The 13,405-nt window shown below is 35.6% G+C and overlaps 2 protein-coding genes across 2 annotated transcripts; both read right to left on the bottom strand.

Annotated features, from left to right (window-relative positions):
* Window positions 1–279: 279 nt before the first annotated feature.
* rplp2b (ribosomal protein, large P2 b) lies at window positions 280–2,878 on the bottom strand. The gene is made up of 5 exons (XM_028014424.1): window positions 2,771–2,878; window positions 1,594–1,717; window positions 1,432–1,480; window positions 681–776; window positions 280–406 (listed from the first exon to the last, which is right to left on the bottom strand). Exons 2-5 carry the CDS (start codon window positions 1,714–1,716, stop codon window positions 324–326), a joined length of 351 nt encoding a protein of 116 aa, XP_027870225.1. The 5' UTR covers window position 1,717; window positions 2,771–2,878; the 3' UTR covers window positions 280–323.
* Window positions 2,879–3,934: 1,056 nt separating this feature from the next.
* lin7c (lin-7 homolog C (C. elegans)) lies at window positions 3,935–12,266 on the bottom strand. Its single transcript, XM_028014421.1, has 5 exons — window positions 12,051–12,266; window positions 10,447–10,565; window positions 10,295–10,366; window positions 9,967–10,176; window positions 3,935–8,839 (listed from the first exon to the last, which is right to left on the bottom strand). Exons 1-5 carry the CDS (start codon window positions 12,085–12,087, stop codon window positions 8,672–8,674), a joined length of 606 nt encoding a protein of 201 aa, XP_027870222.1. The 5' UTR covers window positions 12,088–12,266; the 3' UTR covers window positions 3,935–8,671.
* Window positions 12,267–13,405: the final 1,139 nt, after the last annotated feature.

The following is a 13,405-nucleotide window of genomic DNA, read 5'->3' as shown; positions in this document are numbered from 1 at the left end:
AAATGCTGAACTAACGTGTCCAACACAAAAGGATCTCTTACAGTACGTTTCACTTTATCAGTCAGTGAGTATGATGCCACCTACTGTCCACCATGACTTCCTGCATGCACATAAAGCCTTTACTTTCCCTCCAAAAAACTACCAACTTACTGTGTGGATTCTTAACAAAATCTCTAAAATTCTAGTTGCATGAATTAAGATGCTAAGCGTCAAACGATTCACTAATGTAATATTATTACAAAGTGATATTTCTGAAAACATTTGACAATTTAGACTGGGAACATTTTCAGTTTTCAAAAACTTTATTTATGACTTAAAAAAGTTTAGTCAAAGAGGCCGAATCCCATGTCGTCATCAGACTCCTCAGACTCTTCTTTCTTCTCTTCCTTCTTCTCTTCAGCAGCAGCTGTAAAACAACATACATTTTAAACAATTACAATTCAAAGCACAACAAACTGATTTTTTTTTTTAAAGTTGTCAAACTATGACTTCACCATAACATAGTAAAAACATAGCATGAACTATGTTACCTATATAATCTCTACACATCGGGTCAACCTCGTAAGGTTAATACATATTTAAGGTTATTATATTTAAATAAAATACACAAATTTGTATGTATACATTAATTATACTTTACAGCACTTATGACAACGCATGAGGTGAGGCAAAACGCTCACCTGCAGCAGGAGCAGCAGCTCCACCTGAGCCAGCACTAGCAGAGCTGGCAACAGCTACAGCGCCACCTGCTGGTACGCTGGCCAGCTTGCCGTAACCTGAAGAAAGAAGAGTTGGGAGAGAAAGTACAAGTAAACCGTGAGACACAGCAAGAACCCTGAGTATTATTCAGCAGTTTCATCAATGGAGTGGATTTTATTGTTTTTTCTGAATTTATCAAAACAAAATGAATCCCAACAACTAATGTAAGCTTATAGAAGATTTGGTTAAAATACCAAAAATTATATACAGCACAATTCAACTATGTGGATATTCTCCAACTCAACCTGTGTGCTTCATTAAAATCATGTCTATGTTCACAGATCTAAGTATTCTGATAAAAGCTTACCATGTTCTTTAAAACAACACTTTACAACTTAAATGCGCATTAATTTTTCCTTACAATTATTAAAATCTTTACATTTCAAGACACTACAAAATAATTATTTAAATTGTAGTAGAAACAAACCTGATGGCATGTTTTCATAGATTATAGAATAAATTTATTCTTACAATAACCTCTGTGTTTTTATTTTACTCATTTTGCATCAAATTGTTTTTCTTGTCACAACACCAAACATCAGAACTTGCAGTCACTCTTGAACTACTTTTAGGAAAATTAGAAGCAGTTTTGAGTCAGATTATATCTGATAAAGCCTAGCCTAATACCTAGACACAGACATAATTTAAACAAAAAGATAGTTAAAAACATACCAGTGGCAATAACCTCATCGACATTCTTCCCTTTGAGTTCTGAGATGACCTGTTGGGAGGAAAAAAAAAACACAGACATGAATATCTGAAGACGTGTCCGGCTGCTGATAAAACCAGAGTCCCTGTTACCAGGAGGAAAATGGAAAGTGGCGGTCTCTGTACCTTGTTCATCCGGGTATCATCAGCCTCAATGCCAACGCTCTCCAGGATCTTCTTGATGTCCTTGGCCTCGGGATTACCGTTGCCACCGAGGGCAGCGAGCAGGTAAGCGGCAACGTAACGCATCCTGGAACACAGGCGGTCATTTAGATATCGAAATACTTTATAACCATCACTGCTCCCAACAAACTCAATAAGTGATTACACCTCTGCTGGTTTTTGAAGTTTCTCCGTGTGTTTTAAATAGTTTGTTTTATGCACAGAAATACATATTTAGAACATTTTTAAAGTTCTCATATTCAATTGCACATTTTGTTATACCTGGGTGTGATATTTTTAACAGTATATATTTTTTTTATTATTGTAAATTATTTTATTTTTTTTTGTAATTTGGTGTAAATCGGCATGCTTCATTTTCTCTATCACATAGCTGCTGTTAGACCTTAATTTTCCCACTAAGTGCCAACAAAAGTTATTTCTACTTTATTCTACAGTATTTTTATTTTTTGTTATTTACCTCATGGCAAGATTGTCCTGTTTTCTACTGACAGCAACCTCTTACTGAAGAAAACATTTATATACACTTTAAGTTAAAGCCTTTTAACTAGTATTATAGAACAATATGTCACTAGAAATCCTTTAATTTTTAGATTATTGAGAGACCACTTGGTGGGCTCTTCATGACCCACAGTGACGTCCCGAGCTTATCTTTGAGAACGGATTATGTACTGTACCATTTCACATTGCTTACCCACAAAAGTAGAAATGAACAGTCTACAATGCTTCTATATGTACATCTTTTATTAAAATTACGAGCTGTAAAACAGGGATTAAGAATATTTCGGGCCTTTTTAAGACGTGTCAACGAAACCAGCACTTTCTTTCTGTTTTATAACTAATGTGTTTAAATAAATCCATGTGCATCGTCTGTGGAAATAGTGATGGAAATATGAAACACATCTTTTAGTTTAACATCCAATAGAGGGCATGCGCTTCCCTCTCGCTGCTATCAGCTAAGCGAGCCGCAGCTAAGCGAGCAGTAAAATACATTAAATCAAGCGGAAACTTCAATCTTCAACGCTTAAAGTTGCCGGGACTGGAAGATTAGTTGTTTATTTAGATGTCGGAACTATTTCCCCAAGGAATACTGGTGTTTTTGCGTAAAAAATAAGGCACTCACTTGAGCTAAGACGGACAACGCGTGTTCACTACAAGGCTGGCACAGACAGAAAGGACGTTACGTCATTTGAGGAAAGCGGAAAAAGCTTTTCTTCTTCGTGAGTGACAGAAAGGAAAAGAGATCCGAGAGGAGTCCTGCTGCACCGGAGTATGTAAGCAGTTTCTCTGCTGATATCTCTGTAAACATGAACTTTCAAGTACATGTTTCTTGTGAAGTAAAATATGTTCCGCAAATTTTAAGATATGGAGTGATTACATAGATAATTGTAAATATCTTTCTTTTTTTTTTTTTTAATTTACACACTGATTATGTTTGTCAAATATTAGCATTAATAATACAGTGCTACTGTTCATTTGAATCTATGACTGAAAACGTTTATGGGCTCATGTTTATTTTCTTCTTCTTCAGAAAACTATTTCTCAGGTTCCCTTTTCTCAACGTTTGTTAAGTATTAAATAAAATATAACAGTCAAGAAACCCCACTGGATAATTTCTGATGGGGCTTTAAAGGTCAGTAGACAAAAACGAAGAAATTTCTCTGAAGAACCACTAACGGCAAACTTTATCAACAGGACAGCTGTCTTTCTCCTACAATATTTCTTTTATGAGATGGGCTGATCAGCATTTTCTTCGTGAGAGTAAGTGCTTAGACACCCCTGAATGACTGCCACGGGAAATTCAAGTATTACTCAAACATGTACGAGTCAAAGCAACACTCCAGGGATGTTTTTGATGAGGGAATAACATTATAACATGAAACAACTCAATTTAAAACTGCTTCATTGATTCCAAAGAAAAATTAAATCAATTAATAATTAATAACGAATCAATAAATAATCAGGGAAGAGTATTAATTTAATTAATATTCTACCCTCTCTCATTATCTAAGCTCTGCGCTGGTGGGAACATAATTCTGTCTATGATGGTTGCACATTTTTTTGCAAGTAACGATTGGTAACACAAGAATACATCATTTCAAGCCAAGCAATCCTCATTGCAAATTGATACTTAAGATGGACTCTTTAACAACTTAATAATGACATGATCACACTGATACGACAGCTGAAGACAGCTTGTTCCCTTATGAGGTAAACTTTTCAAACTATAAGACAGAGTTGCAGTGAAAGGTAGGCTCTCTCTAAGAATAAACACAAAACACTTAAATGTCAAGAAATGTAAGCACAATTTATTGAGTGTCTGATACAACTATATTCATTGTTCTACATCACATTTTACATTCCACATCAATGTAAGAGTAAATAAAACAAAACCAGACAACACAAAATAACATAACACCATCTACTGATCTTAAGATTGAATCAAAACTGACCCAAAATCTGAAGACATTATCATCAGTTTGAACAAATGTATTAAGTTTGGTTTTAGTTTTAAAAAGCAAACAATTTCAGAGCTCAGAAAAGAAGCACCGATATCGGACCATTTACCTTTTGTGATTCAGAGTTTGTTTCTGGAAAGGCTGAGCTGATATTGCCCTAGTACACAGTCAAAATTGAAGTACCAATTGCTGGTATTATTATTATTTTTTCATTAGGAAAACCACTTACAAAATTGAGAAGAATTATCAAAAGAAAACTATTATAAAAAATATTCTATTGACCATTCAGATTTACAGACAAGGAAAACCTGTAAAAAGTTGAACTCAAGACAATGATCATAAACATTCAGAGGAACAGTGACTATGCAGTGTCAATGCTAAGTCTCGTTATGTTTACTTTCTGATATGAGCATGTATGCAGGTGAGGATTAAGCTAAGCAAGCTACTGTTGGATTTAAACATAATTAGGGAACAAAGTTTATTCTATTTAAGGACTTTTATTTACACTCAACTCAAAAGTAAATTCGAGTAAGTTACAACAAAACACCTAAATATTCCGTCTTTGAAATATGAATCATATGCAATCTCCATCTTTAGCGTTAATAAGGTCATACCATGTATAACTTAGAAAATAACAAAATGTTCTAAGTAGACATGAAAACATTTCAATGTTCAATTCCGATATTTTCACCAATTTATGGGCACAACTTTATAACAGAACTCCCCTTATGAGTGGTTAATAGTAAATAAATCAGTTATAAATAAGTTGTTCATTTATAAGCCATTCTAAAGCAGTCATAGGAAATTGGTTAATGGGCAAGATGGGAATGTGTGCGTGAATGGAAATGACTGATTTTATGTAAAGTGTCTTTGAGTGTCCTGAAAAGCAATACACAAGCCTGATTTCATTTCTGTTTCTAAACTCTTGTGAGTAATTGGTTTAGCTAAGTAGGAATATCTTATAAGGGAAGTCTTATTGTAAAGTTGCACCCATTCAAGTACATTTTTGAACTGATTTGCTACTTACAGTCCAAACAAACTGATTCTGATCAGCTTGAACCACAAGTTACACCAGCAGACAGATGTAGACAAATACTTTAACTCTCTTTTCGGATTATATCATTATCATACAATGCTAAATAATGCTCAATAAAAAGGTAACTACAGAAGATGCTCCTCCCTTAAGCCTTTTAACAATCACTAATTAGGAATAAAAGTCTCATATTTTAAGCATAGACACTGATCAGAACGATAATGATTTAGTAAAGCTGTGTAACTCCCATGAATCACAGTACGCCGTTAGCCTCAGGTTCAACAGCAATTTTGAGTAACATTCTGTCGTACAATATTGTTCACTTGTTTTGCACCAATAGGTTTTATTTCTGTAGTTTATGAAATGACTTTGCATAGATAATTGATTTGCATTGAGCCTGTTCCATTTTATGTTTTTTCCCAACAAATATTTCAATTATTTTTTTTTCTTTGCAAAAGATATGGATATAAGCCATTAGATAAAACTGCACTGTGAGCTCAGAAACTATTGTTTATGCAACTTGCTAAATTTTAACACCCCCTTCACAAGAACTTGAAACCTCCCACCAAAGTGTGCCACAAAATACTTTGATTTGTATATTCAGAGACTACTAATGAATTCCTTTTAGTGAGAGCTGTCCAATTTGTCTCTTGGTGTTGTCAATAGATTTTATTATGTGAAATACCACAAAAAATATCACCAAACTGTACATTCAGTGATCAAATTTCATGCACCGCTCACAAAAACTGACTGTATTTACATTGGGTTCAGGTCATCTCTGTTATGTAAGAATATGCTAAAACTTAGAGGTTGATTTAACTTTATTATTCTAATTTTTAAAAATCAAAACTACTACTTCTTTAAACACGATCCTCTACTAAAGAGCTGTTAAAGTCACTTCATCTATCATCTGTTTCCTTCATTTAGGTTAATCAGAGCTACTATTGATGCTCTAGTGTCCCAATGATGCAGCATATCAATCCTGAGTCAACTGTATGGCTTGGACGACTAAAACGTACTTTGCAGCATGCTACACATTTAACATCAATCGTACCTCAGAAACAAGGAGAAAAAAGCTTTAATAAATTTGATCTGATTTGTGAGGAATTTTAATACAGTTTTAAACTTAGAATCATCTTTTATATGTCATTTACTGGAAAAGCAAGAAATTTCTCATGTCACTTATGCTGCTCTAATCAACAAGGAGAGGCTTTATCCAACTCAAATAATTCCCAACATACATTTTATCATGAGTTTTTTTTTTTAAAGAATCCAGAAATGAAAAGACTTCAGGAATACAAGATATTATTGTACATGCAGTGATGTATATGTAAACAGAGTGTTTATTATATGAGAGATTATAGTGAAATTTTGAATCATAATTCACAAAAAAACATTTTAGTATGTGTATTTTTGGAAATAGCATGCATGCATGTGAGAAGTGAGGTAAAGACAGTTTTGAGAAAATGATTGTTAGATTTTTCATTACTGAAGGAAATACCTGCAGCTTTCTGTTCTTTATGAAAGCATCTAAACGATTAATTAAAAAGCCTGTGTTATTATTTTCTCATGAACCCTTCAATGATTTCATCAACTACAGGGTATAAATGGAGAATGAAGGAAATGTGAATTGAGATGTTCACTTTTGGAAAATACTAAAACTGCAGGGAATCTGCATCCACACTTTATTTTGGTGGACATACAGATGTCTTGTATACCATGTTGGGTTAAAGTCTGCTCTTTTGTTTAGAAAAAATAATGAAAGATTGTGTTAAGCATTATTTGTTGTGGACAATCCAAATTCCCACACATTTTCCAAAAGATGACACAGGATCAAATATATCCATATTCCTACCTAGATGATTATTTCAGTGGTAATTATAGTGTCAAAGATGTGATAATTCTAAAATTAATAAAAACATCTCCCAACTTTCTGTGCTTTTTCTACCATCCTGCAGCTATCATTGAATCAAACGACCCCAAAAACAAGGAAAGTCCAAAAGTAGATCCAGGAAAAGGAACAAATCTCTACATTCATTTCTTAGCGGTAGACCTACAGGTCATAATCCAAAACATGTGATCGTACATACACATTACTTTAAGGCTTGCTATTAGGTTGGCAGAAAAATAGCTCAAACTGGCAGAAACCATCAAATAACCAGTCTCACTCTAAACCTGTGTCACTGACAACAGTTTTACATCAGACTGCTGCCAAATAAAGAAACCTCGGTCATCAACTTTAAGCACCTTTAGTTCCAGCAAAGTTTCCAGCTGATCAACTTAGAAAAAGAAAATGCTCTCTCTTTGAATATTTTATGGTAACACAAAGATCACTTGCTAGGTAGACATAATCTACTGTCAAACATAGCGGTGGTAGTACGATGTTGTGGGACTGCTTTCTAGCAAGAGTAGTGAGGAAAATGTTCCTAGTAGTTAGTTAGGAAGTCTCCTGTATAACCTTAAATTATCACAAGAAGAGAGAAACCAGAAACCTACGAGGGCATTCAAGAGAAAAACTACCAAAATGATTTCTATTTCTGAGACTTCACAGATTTTAGAAACCAAATTCTTAGAATAAAAATCTGAACTCAATTTGTAGAAGTACAAAAATTATGCTACAGAAGTCATGGTTGTTGAAAATAATGAAAAGTTCAATAAAGCTGTGAGATTCAAATCCATGATGAGTATACATTACTAACAGAAATATGCATCATGATGAGATGAGTGGAAACTGAACAGGTTTTGTCTCGGCTCGGTGACTGCAGAGTTTGTGCTTCTGAAGGTGTCAAACTCTGAGAAATGTTACAATGTGAAGCTCTGCGGTGGCACCAGCTCAGCTCTAGACTTGTTGAGACCCCATTAAATCCCTGCTGGGCTTGTTATTGTGCAGCCTGAGCTTTGAGAATAAAGTGATTATCTCTTTTGTTTAAGCCAAACATCACTTTTATATCAACTTCCAAGTCTTTCTATTTATGACATGTCTGTTAAATGCCATTAAAATGTATGATTTAATGTTTGCTCACTAAAATGATTTTTTTTTTTTTAAAGAAAGCATACTTTGTTTAATTCCTGCCACCAGTCACCAGTGCTTGCATCTAAAATGTTAAAGTAAAACAAAGTTAGTTTCCACAGCACATGACATGAATATGTTTGCCCTGAGGCACTTGGTAGTGGCCGTGACGAAACAAATAAAAACCTTCTCCGTCAAAAAGAGTCACACAGTTTACCTAAAAAAAAAAAGCCAACTCTGCATTCAAATTGTCAAGTCACAGACAATCATGATCATTCTAGTGTATCTAGAGTTTTAGTGTCAAGTACAGTAACAGTGGTTAATATTAAAATGCTACAGAGGAGATTAGAAGCACAATATACAGCATATGATAGAAATACCTAAAATTAGTCAAGTTTTCTTTTTCTTTTGTGTGTGGAGGGAGTAGAGTGAGTGAACAAGGGGATAAAAAAGACTAGAACAGATAACCAAAATAACTAAAAGAGGAGACCCATGGGAACTGAGCAGGAAGCTGGAAAAATCCTACTGTGGGTAGTTGTTCTGTTGCCGGCGCTTTGCCGACCTCATTTTCTCAAATCGTGACTCCATTTCCTCAAGGACTTTGGGGGTGTACCTTACAACCAGCTTCACTGTGCCCTGGGCTGCTTTGAGGAGCTCCACAGCTTTCTCATGGTGCTCACCCTCCACGCTCTGCGGAAACAGAAAATACAGATTTCACAAACTGGAATCTGTTTCCCACAAGTGCTTTTTAAATGGAAACACAAGAATCAACTCACCATCTGCAGCTTAAACTTATTTATTTCATAGGAACAAAGCTAAGTACATATGCAAATTGGAATATTGCTGAATTTCAGTGAAATTATTAAGAAACTATTAAGATGTATTACATGCCTGGTGATATATTTCTTTTGATTATGAGTCCTAATTAAATATACCCAAAAATAAAATTTTTGAGGAATTTTGAACCTTAGACAAACAGAGTTTTTTTTTTTTAAATACAGAATGTTATGTTATGGCCTCTGAAATCAAGGGGGACTATTGACTGTCTTAAATTGTCAGTATTATGTGTTTTCCAGGCACATGGTACCATTTTATAGCACAATCAGGTAACTATTTTATCTTCAGTTGTAAGAAAAAATTCCATATATCAAATTTGATTCAAAAGAAATTTAACGTAGCAATTTTATGGTTTGAAATTGGGCCTTTGTCTCTTTATCAAAATCCTACTCTTTCCAATACTCTGCCTTCAGGAAGTCATCACAACATGGCTCCTCTTTTAACCCCTTAGCAATATTTTTACCAGTATTGTACTGAGAAGTAAGTGGAATTATGAGCTCAGCAGATGTGCAGTTTTTTTTTTTTTGCTAATTGCTGCTGGCTAGTCTGAAGAAACTGTGTGGGGGAGTTGCAGTGAGGCGGAAACTTGGAAACCACATCTCCGAGGAGGGGCTGCACCTCGAAGGCAGTGCTAGGTCCACCCAGGCATCTTGCACAGCTCTATGGTTGCCATGTAGATTAAAGGATTTCTCAAACATGCATGAAAGAATCAAGGCAACACTCCAGGTAAGTTTTTGGTGAGGGAATAGCATTATAACATGATGTAAAGCTAAAAAAAGTCACCTTTTCATAATATTACCCCTTTAACATCTGAAGTATGCATAACTTTTAAATTAAAGTTAAATTGAAATCGGGGTCCTCTTGTGCACACCTTTACTTTGACTAATATTGACTGTCCACAAAAGTCACTAAATACTTTCAGACTGAGGTGTGTGTCAGGCTAAAGCTTTAAGTTTCCCTTAGTAACTCTCTGAACGTACCACCCCATTAACAGAGAGAAGCTGGTCGCCTCTTTTAAGGCCTCCATGTCGGTCGGCGATGCCTGCTGGGATGATCCGTGAGATGTAAATCGGCGAGTTTTGCTCTTTTCCACCCATTATGTTAAAACCCAGGCCTTCCTCTGTCTTGGGCAGCTCCACCACACGTGGATGCGAGTGTCCCTCACTTGCTGCAAAAGCTGCCACGGTTGCCTAAACATAAGCAAACTAGCTCATTTAGCACTCAAATATGCTGCAATCAAGGAAAAATGTTTACTGATGCAATAGGAATTGAAGATAGTTGTGGATTAGAGAGTAATCCAAAGCCTACCTTAGCTGTGGCGTTGGCTCTGACCTCAGGACTGCTGTTAATGTCCACCGTTTCGTACACATGCTCATAAACCTAAGGATGCACAAAAATAACCCAAATTACTAAAACAATGCAAAAGAATAGAAAATAGTGAAATCTTCAAACAGTCTCACTTCTCTGACAGCGTTGCAGAATTCACTCTGCAAGACCCTCTGCAGCGCCTGCAGCTTCTGAGGAGGAACTTCTCCCGTCCTCTGCAGCTTATCAAGCAGCTCAATTGCACGGTTGATATCTGTCGACCAGAACATATGCAGATCCATCACAGTGTAATATTCATAAATGAATAAACAAACTTCATCTGAGCACTAAGCCGTAATTTTAGGCAGCCTATTATTTGTTAAGCAACCCACAGCGGGCTAGCTTCCCAAGCAGATTATTTACTTAAGCTATTATTTTATAAAGGTGACAATACGTTACCTACAGTATTAAGTAAGAGTCCCAGTGTTAGCCGAAGCAGAAATATTTGTTGTTTTCAGATTTTAAATAAAAACAATTTAGTCATAGTAATACATAATTGTGTTGAAACTAGGGAAGCAAGGTATTACAAAACCAAAGAATTGGGATATAATTGATATAGATTGTGATTAACACACGTTTTCTGCTCTTCTCCATGTTCCCTTATGCATGTAAGCTTAAGCATTTTATGGACTGAAATTTATATTACATGTATTTAATAAGGGCAGTAAAAGTTCATCCAACCAGCTAAATAAGATATTTAAAAGTACCCTTAGAAATGTGACTTACCAAGTATTGCATTCAGAAATTGCAATTATGCTAACATGAATATTGTGATGAAGTCTGTGACTTGATGTAATCTACAATCTGTAGTTGATGCCATGCACAGTGATACTATAAATCTCAAAGCATCCCATGAATGTTGTTTAGATTTTTAGGGAAGTTTGTGTCACTTGCCACTTTAACTGGTTCAAACTGAGTAAATATCAGCAACACCATCACCCTGAAAAGGGTTATATTTTTCTGTTTTTAATAGACTACTGTAAAAGCATATTTAGAGGTGCAACTACACCAAGAAAAGCAGGCATATTACAGCGTGTGTCTTGCCCCAGTGTCTTGTACATAACATTGGTTAAAATATTGCTCCTGGTATGCAAGGCATCCTAGGTCATCAGAGTTCCTTCAGTTTCTGTTGTCATCAGCTCGAAAAGCAATTCACTGTAAGCACCGTTCAAAACTGGCCCACAAACATTACCAACAAACTGCTTACTGTACAGACGTGCATGTACTTCATTTCTGTGAGGCACTTTTAAACGTGTTTAAGTCTGGTGTGACACATGAAGAAGTAAGTGCCAATTTAAAGGCGCAATTTGCTATTAGAAACGTCAATTTATTCGAAATAAATATAGAGTATTACATGTCAGTTTTTTTCTTCTTCATGCCAATAACAATGAACACATTTTGATTTGTAAGGCTTTTAATTTCTACATAAGTTCATTAGACCAGCTGGGTTGGTCTATCACTGTTGTCAATATTAGCTAGTTAGCTAATGCGAGTTAAACAATCTAACGCTGTATTTATTATCCTTGGATCAAAAGAATCCTGCTTGAATGATTCATAAGACGTATTTAATCCAGTGCATGCAAACAAATAACAACGTGAACGCGAAAGTAATACAACTTTTATTCTAACAATAACCAGCAAAGCTAGGTCAATGTCTTTCTCGTGTAACAACTCAAACTAGCTAGCTAATTATTGTTACCTCTTTCCAGTCGCACAGGCTCCCCAAGAGATGCCATTCTCCAAAACAGAATCTGGACGATTTTAGATTGATATGCCGCTTTGGGGAATATAAGGAAAACTAAATTTGGTAATCCTGGTGAACGTTTCGTGCGCTTAACGGAGACGATAAATCAGATTAGCTCTGTTAGCACGGCTAGGCTAGCTGCCAGTGTTATGTTGCGTTCAGGTGAGCCTCGAATAGAAGACAACTCCGAGAAAAGCTGATGTTTTTGCTGGTTTTATGTGTAAGATGACTTCCATTTTCTTTGCAGAAGTGTAGTTAATTGTTTATTAGATAACGTATCAATTTTGACTCGTGTAACTGCTTTTTTAAACCAAACATGATGCATTTGAATCAATCTTTGTTGTTCAGCTATTCTGTTCTTCCTTTTTTCCCTACATCTCCACCATGCATTCTTTTTAGTCATGATTCGTGCTTATGCTAATTCTAACGTTGTAACTCTTGCCAGAGTCTGTTCAGAATAGAGGTAAACATTAGAGTTTATTATATTAAAACGGAGCCCTCAGAAAAAAAACTTGGGTTTTTGCATAGAGGTAGATTAGTTTCTTTACTGCCCTCCTGTGGCTAATTGTAGCATTGTTCTAGAATCTAACCCATCAGAGGTGCTGCTGCTGCACTGCTCTCTCTCTCTGTACGTCAATTTTGGATTATTATTAATTTCTGACCACACCCCATCTAGTAATGAAACACACAAGAAAAGTTTGTGAAAGTTCCGTAACATTGTTGACTGGGAAATGTGTTTAGCCTAACATAAATGAAAATCTGTGCAGCAGCTGTAATCTTTGTTCATCTTTGAGATTGTTTTAATTTCTTCTGCTACTGCTCCGGCTCAAAAAAACAGAGAAAAAAACCCCCCACGATATCATGACGTAGTAATTATTCTGTGCTACATTTGACTATTACTATATTTCTGTCATTCAAACAGGGGCGTCTCTCTGACAACTGTCATCAAGAAGTGTGTAATTAGAACATGGCAGTTTTCTTTCACTTGTAAATTGTAGCGACAAAAACAGCCTGAGGTTCATACTCCTGGGAATTGGAGCACCTACCTTATCGAGTAAGAGTCCCCGTGTTTGATTCATTGTTCCTTTTTTTTTTTTTTTTTTGCTAGGGATGTGTTTGTACTTGAATTTGACAAAATATGCTCCAGCTCCATCTTAGTGAGAAATATCTTTGAGAGCACATGGGTTTACTTCTTGCATCAAAATGGCTTTGTTGCCATGATGAGAAACCTTATTCTTTGAGACTAAGCTTCATTTCATCTGGTATTGCTGAAGGATCCTTCCAGGAGAAGTTGACAGACTCTTCTTTTT

The sequence above is a fragment of the Xiphophorus couchianus genome, chromosome 4 (genome assembly GCF_001444195.1).
Source record: "Xiphophorus couchianus chromosome 4, X_couchianus-1.0, whole genome shotgun sequence".
In the NCBI taxonomy this organism is placed as follows: domain Eukaryota; kingdom Metazoa; phylum Chordata; class Actinopteri; order Cyprinodontiformes; family Poeciliidae; genus Xiphophorus; species Xiphophorus couchianus.
This window is presented reverse-complemented; position numbering and strand designations above follow the sequence as displayed.

Coding starts and splice junctions, on each gene's coding strand:
- lin7c (XM_028014421.1), bottom strand. CDS start 12,087: ATGGCATCTCTTGGGGAGCCTGTGCGACTGGAAAGAG. Junction 10,566..12,050: donor GCCTGTGCGACTGGAAAGAG/GTAACAATAATT, acceptor TCTGGTCGACAG/ATATCAACCGTGCAATTGAG. Junction 10,177..10,294: donor GAGCCAACGCCACAGCTAAG/GTAGGCTTTGGA, acceptor GCTTATGTTTAG/GCAACCGTGGCAGCTTTTGC.
- rplp2b (XM_028014424.1), bottom strand. CDS start 1,716: ATGCGTTACGTTGCCGCTTACCTGCTCGCTGCCCTCGGTGGCAACGGT. Junction 1,481..1,593: donor ATGATACCCGGATGAACAAG/GTACAGAGACCG, acceptor TCCTCCCAACAG/GTCATCTCAGAACTCAAAGG. Junction 777..1,431: donor CGATGAGGTTATTGCCACTG/GTATGTTTTTAA, acceptor TTCTTTCTTCAG/GTTACGGCAAGCTGGCCAGC.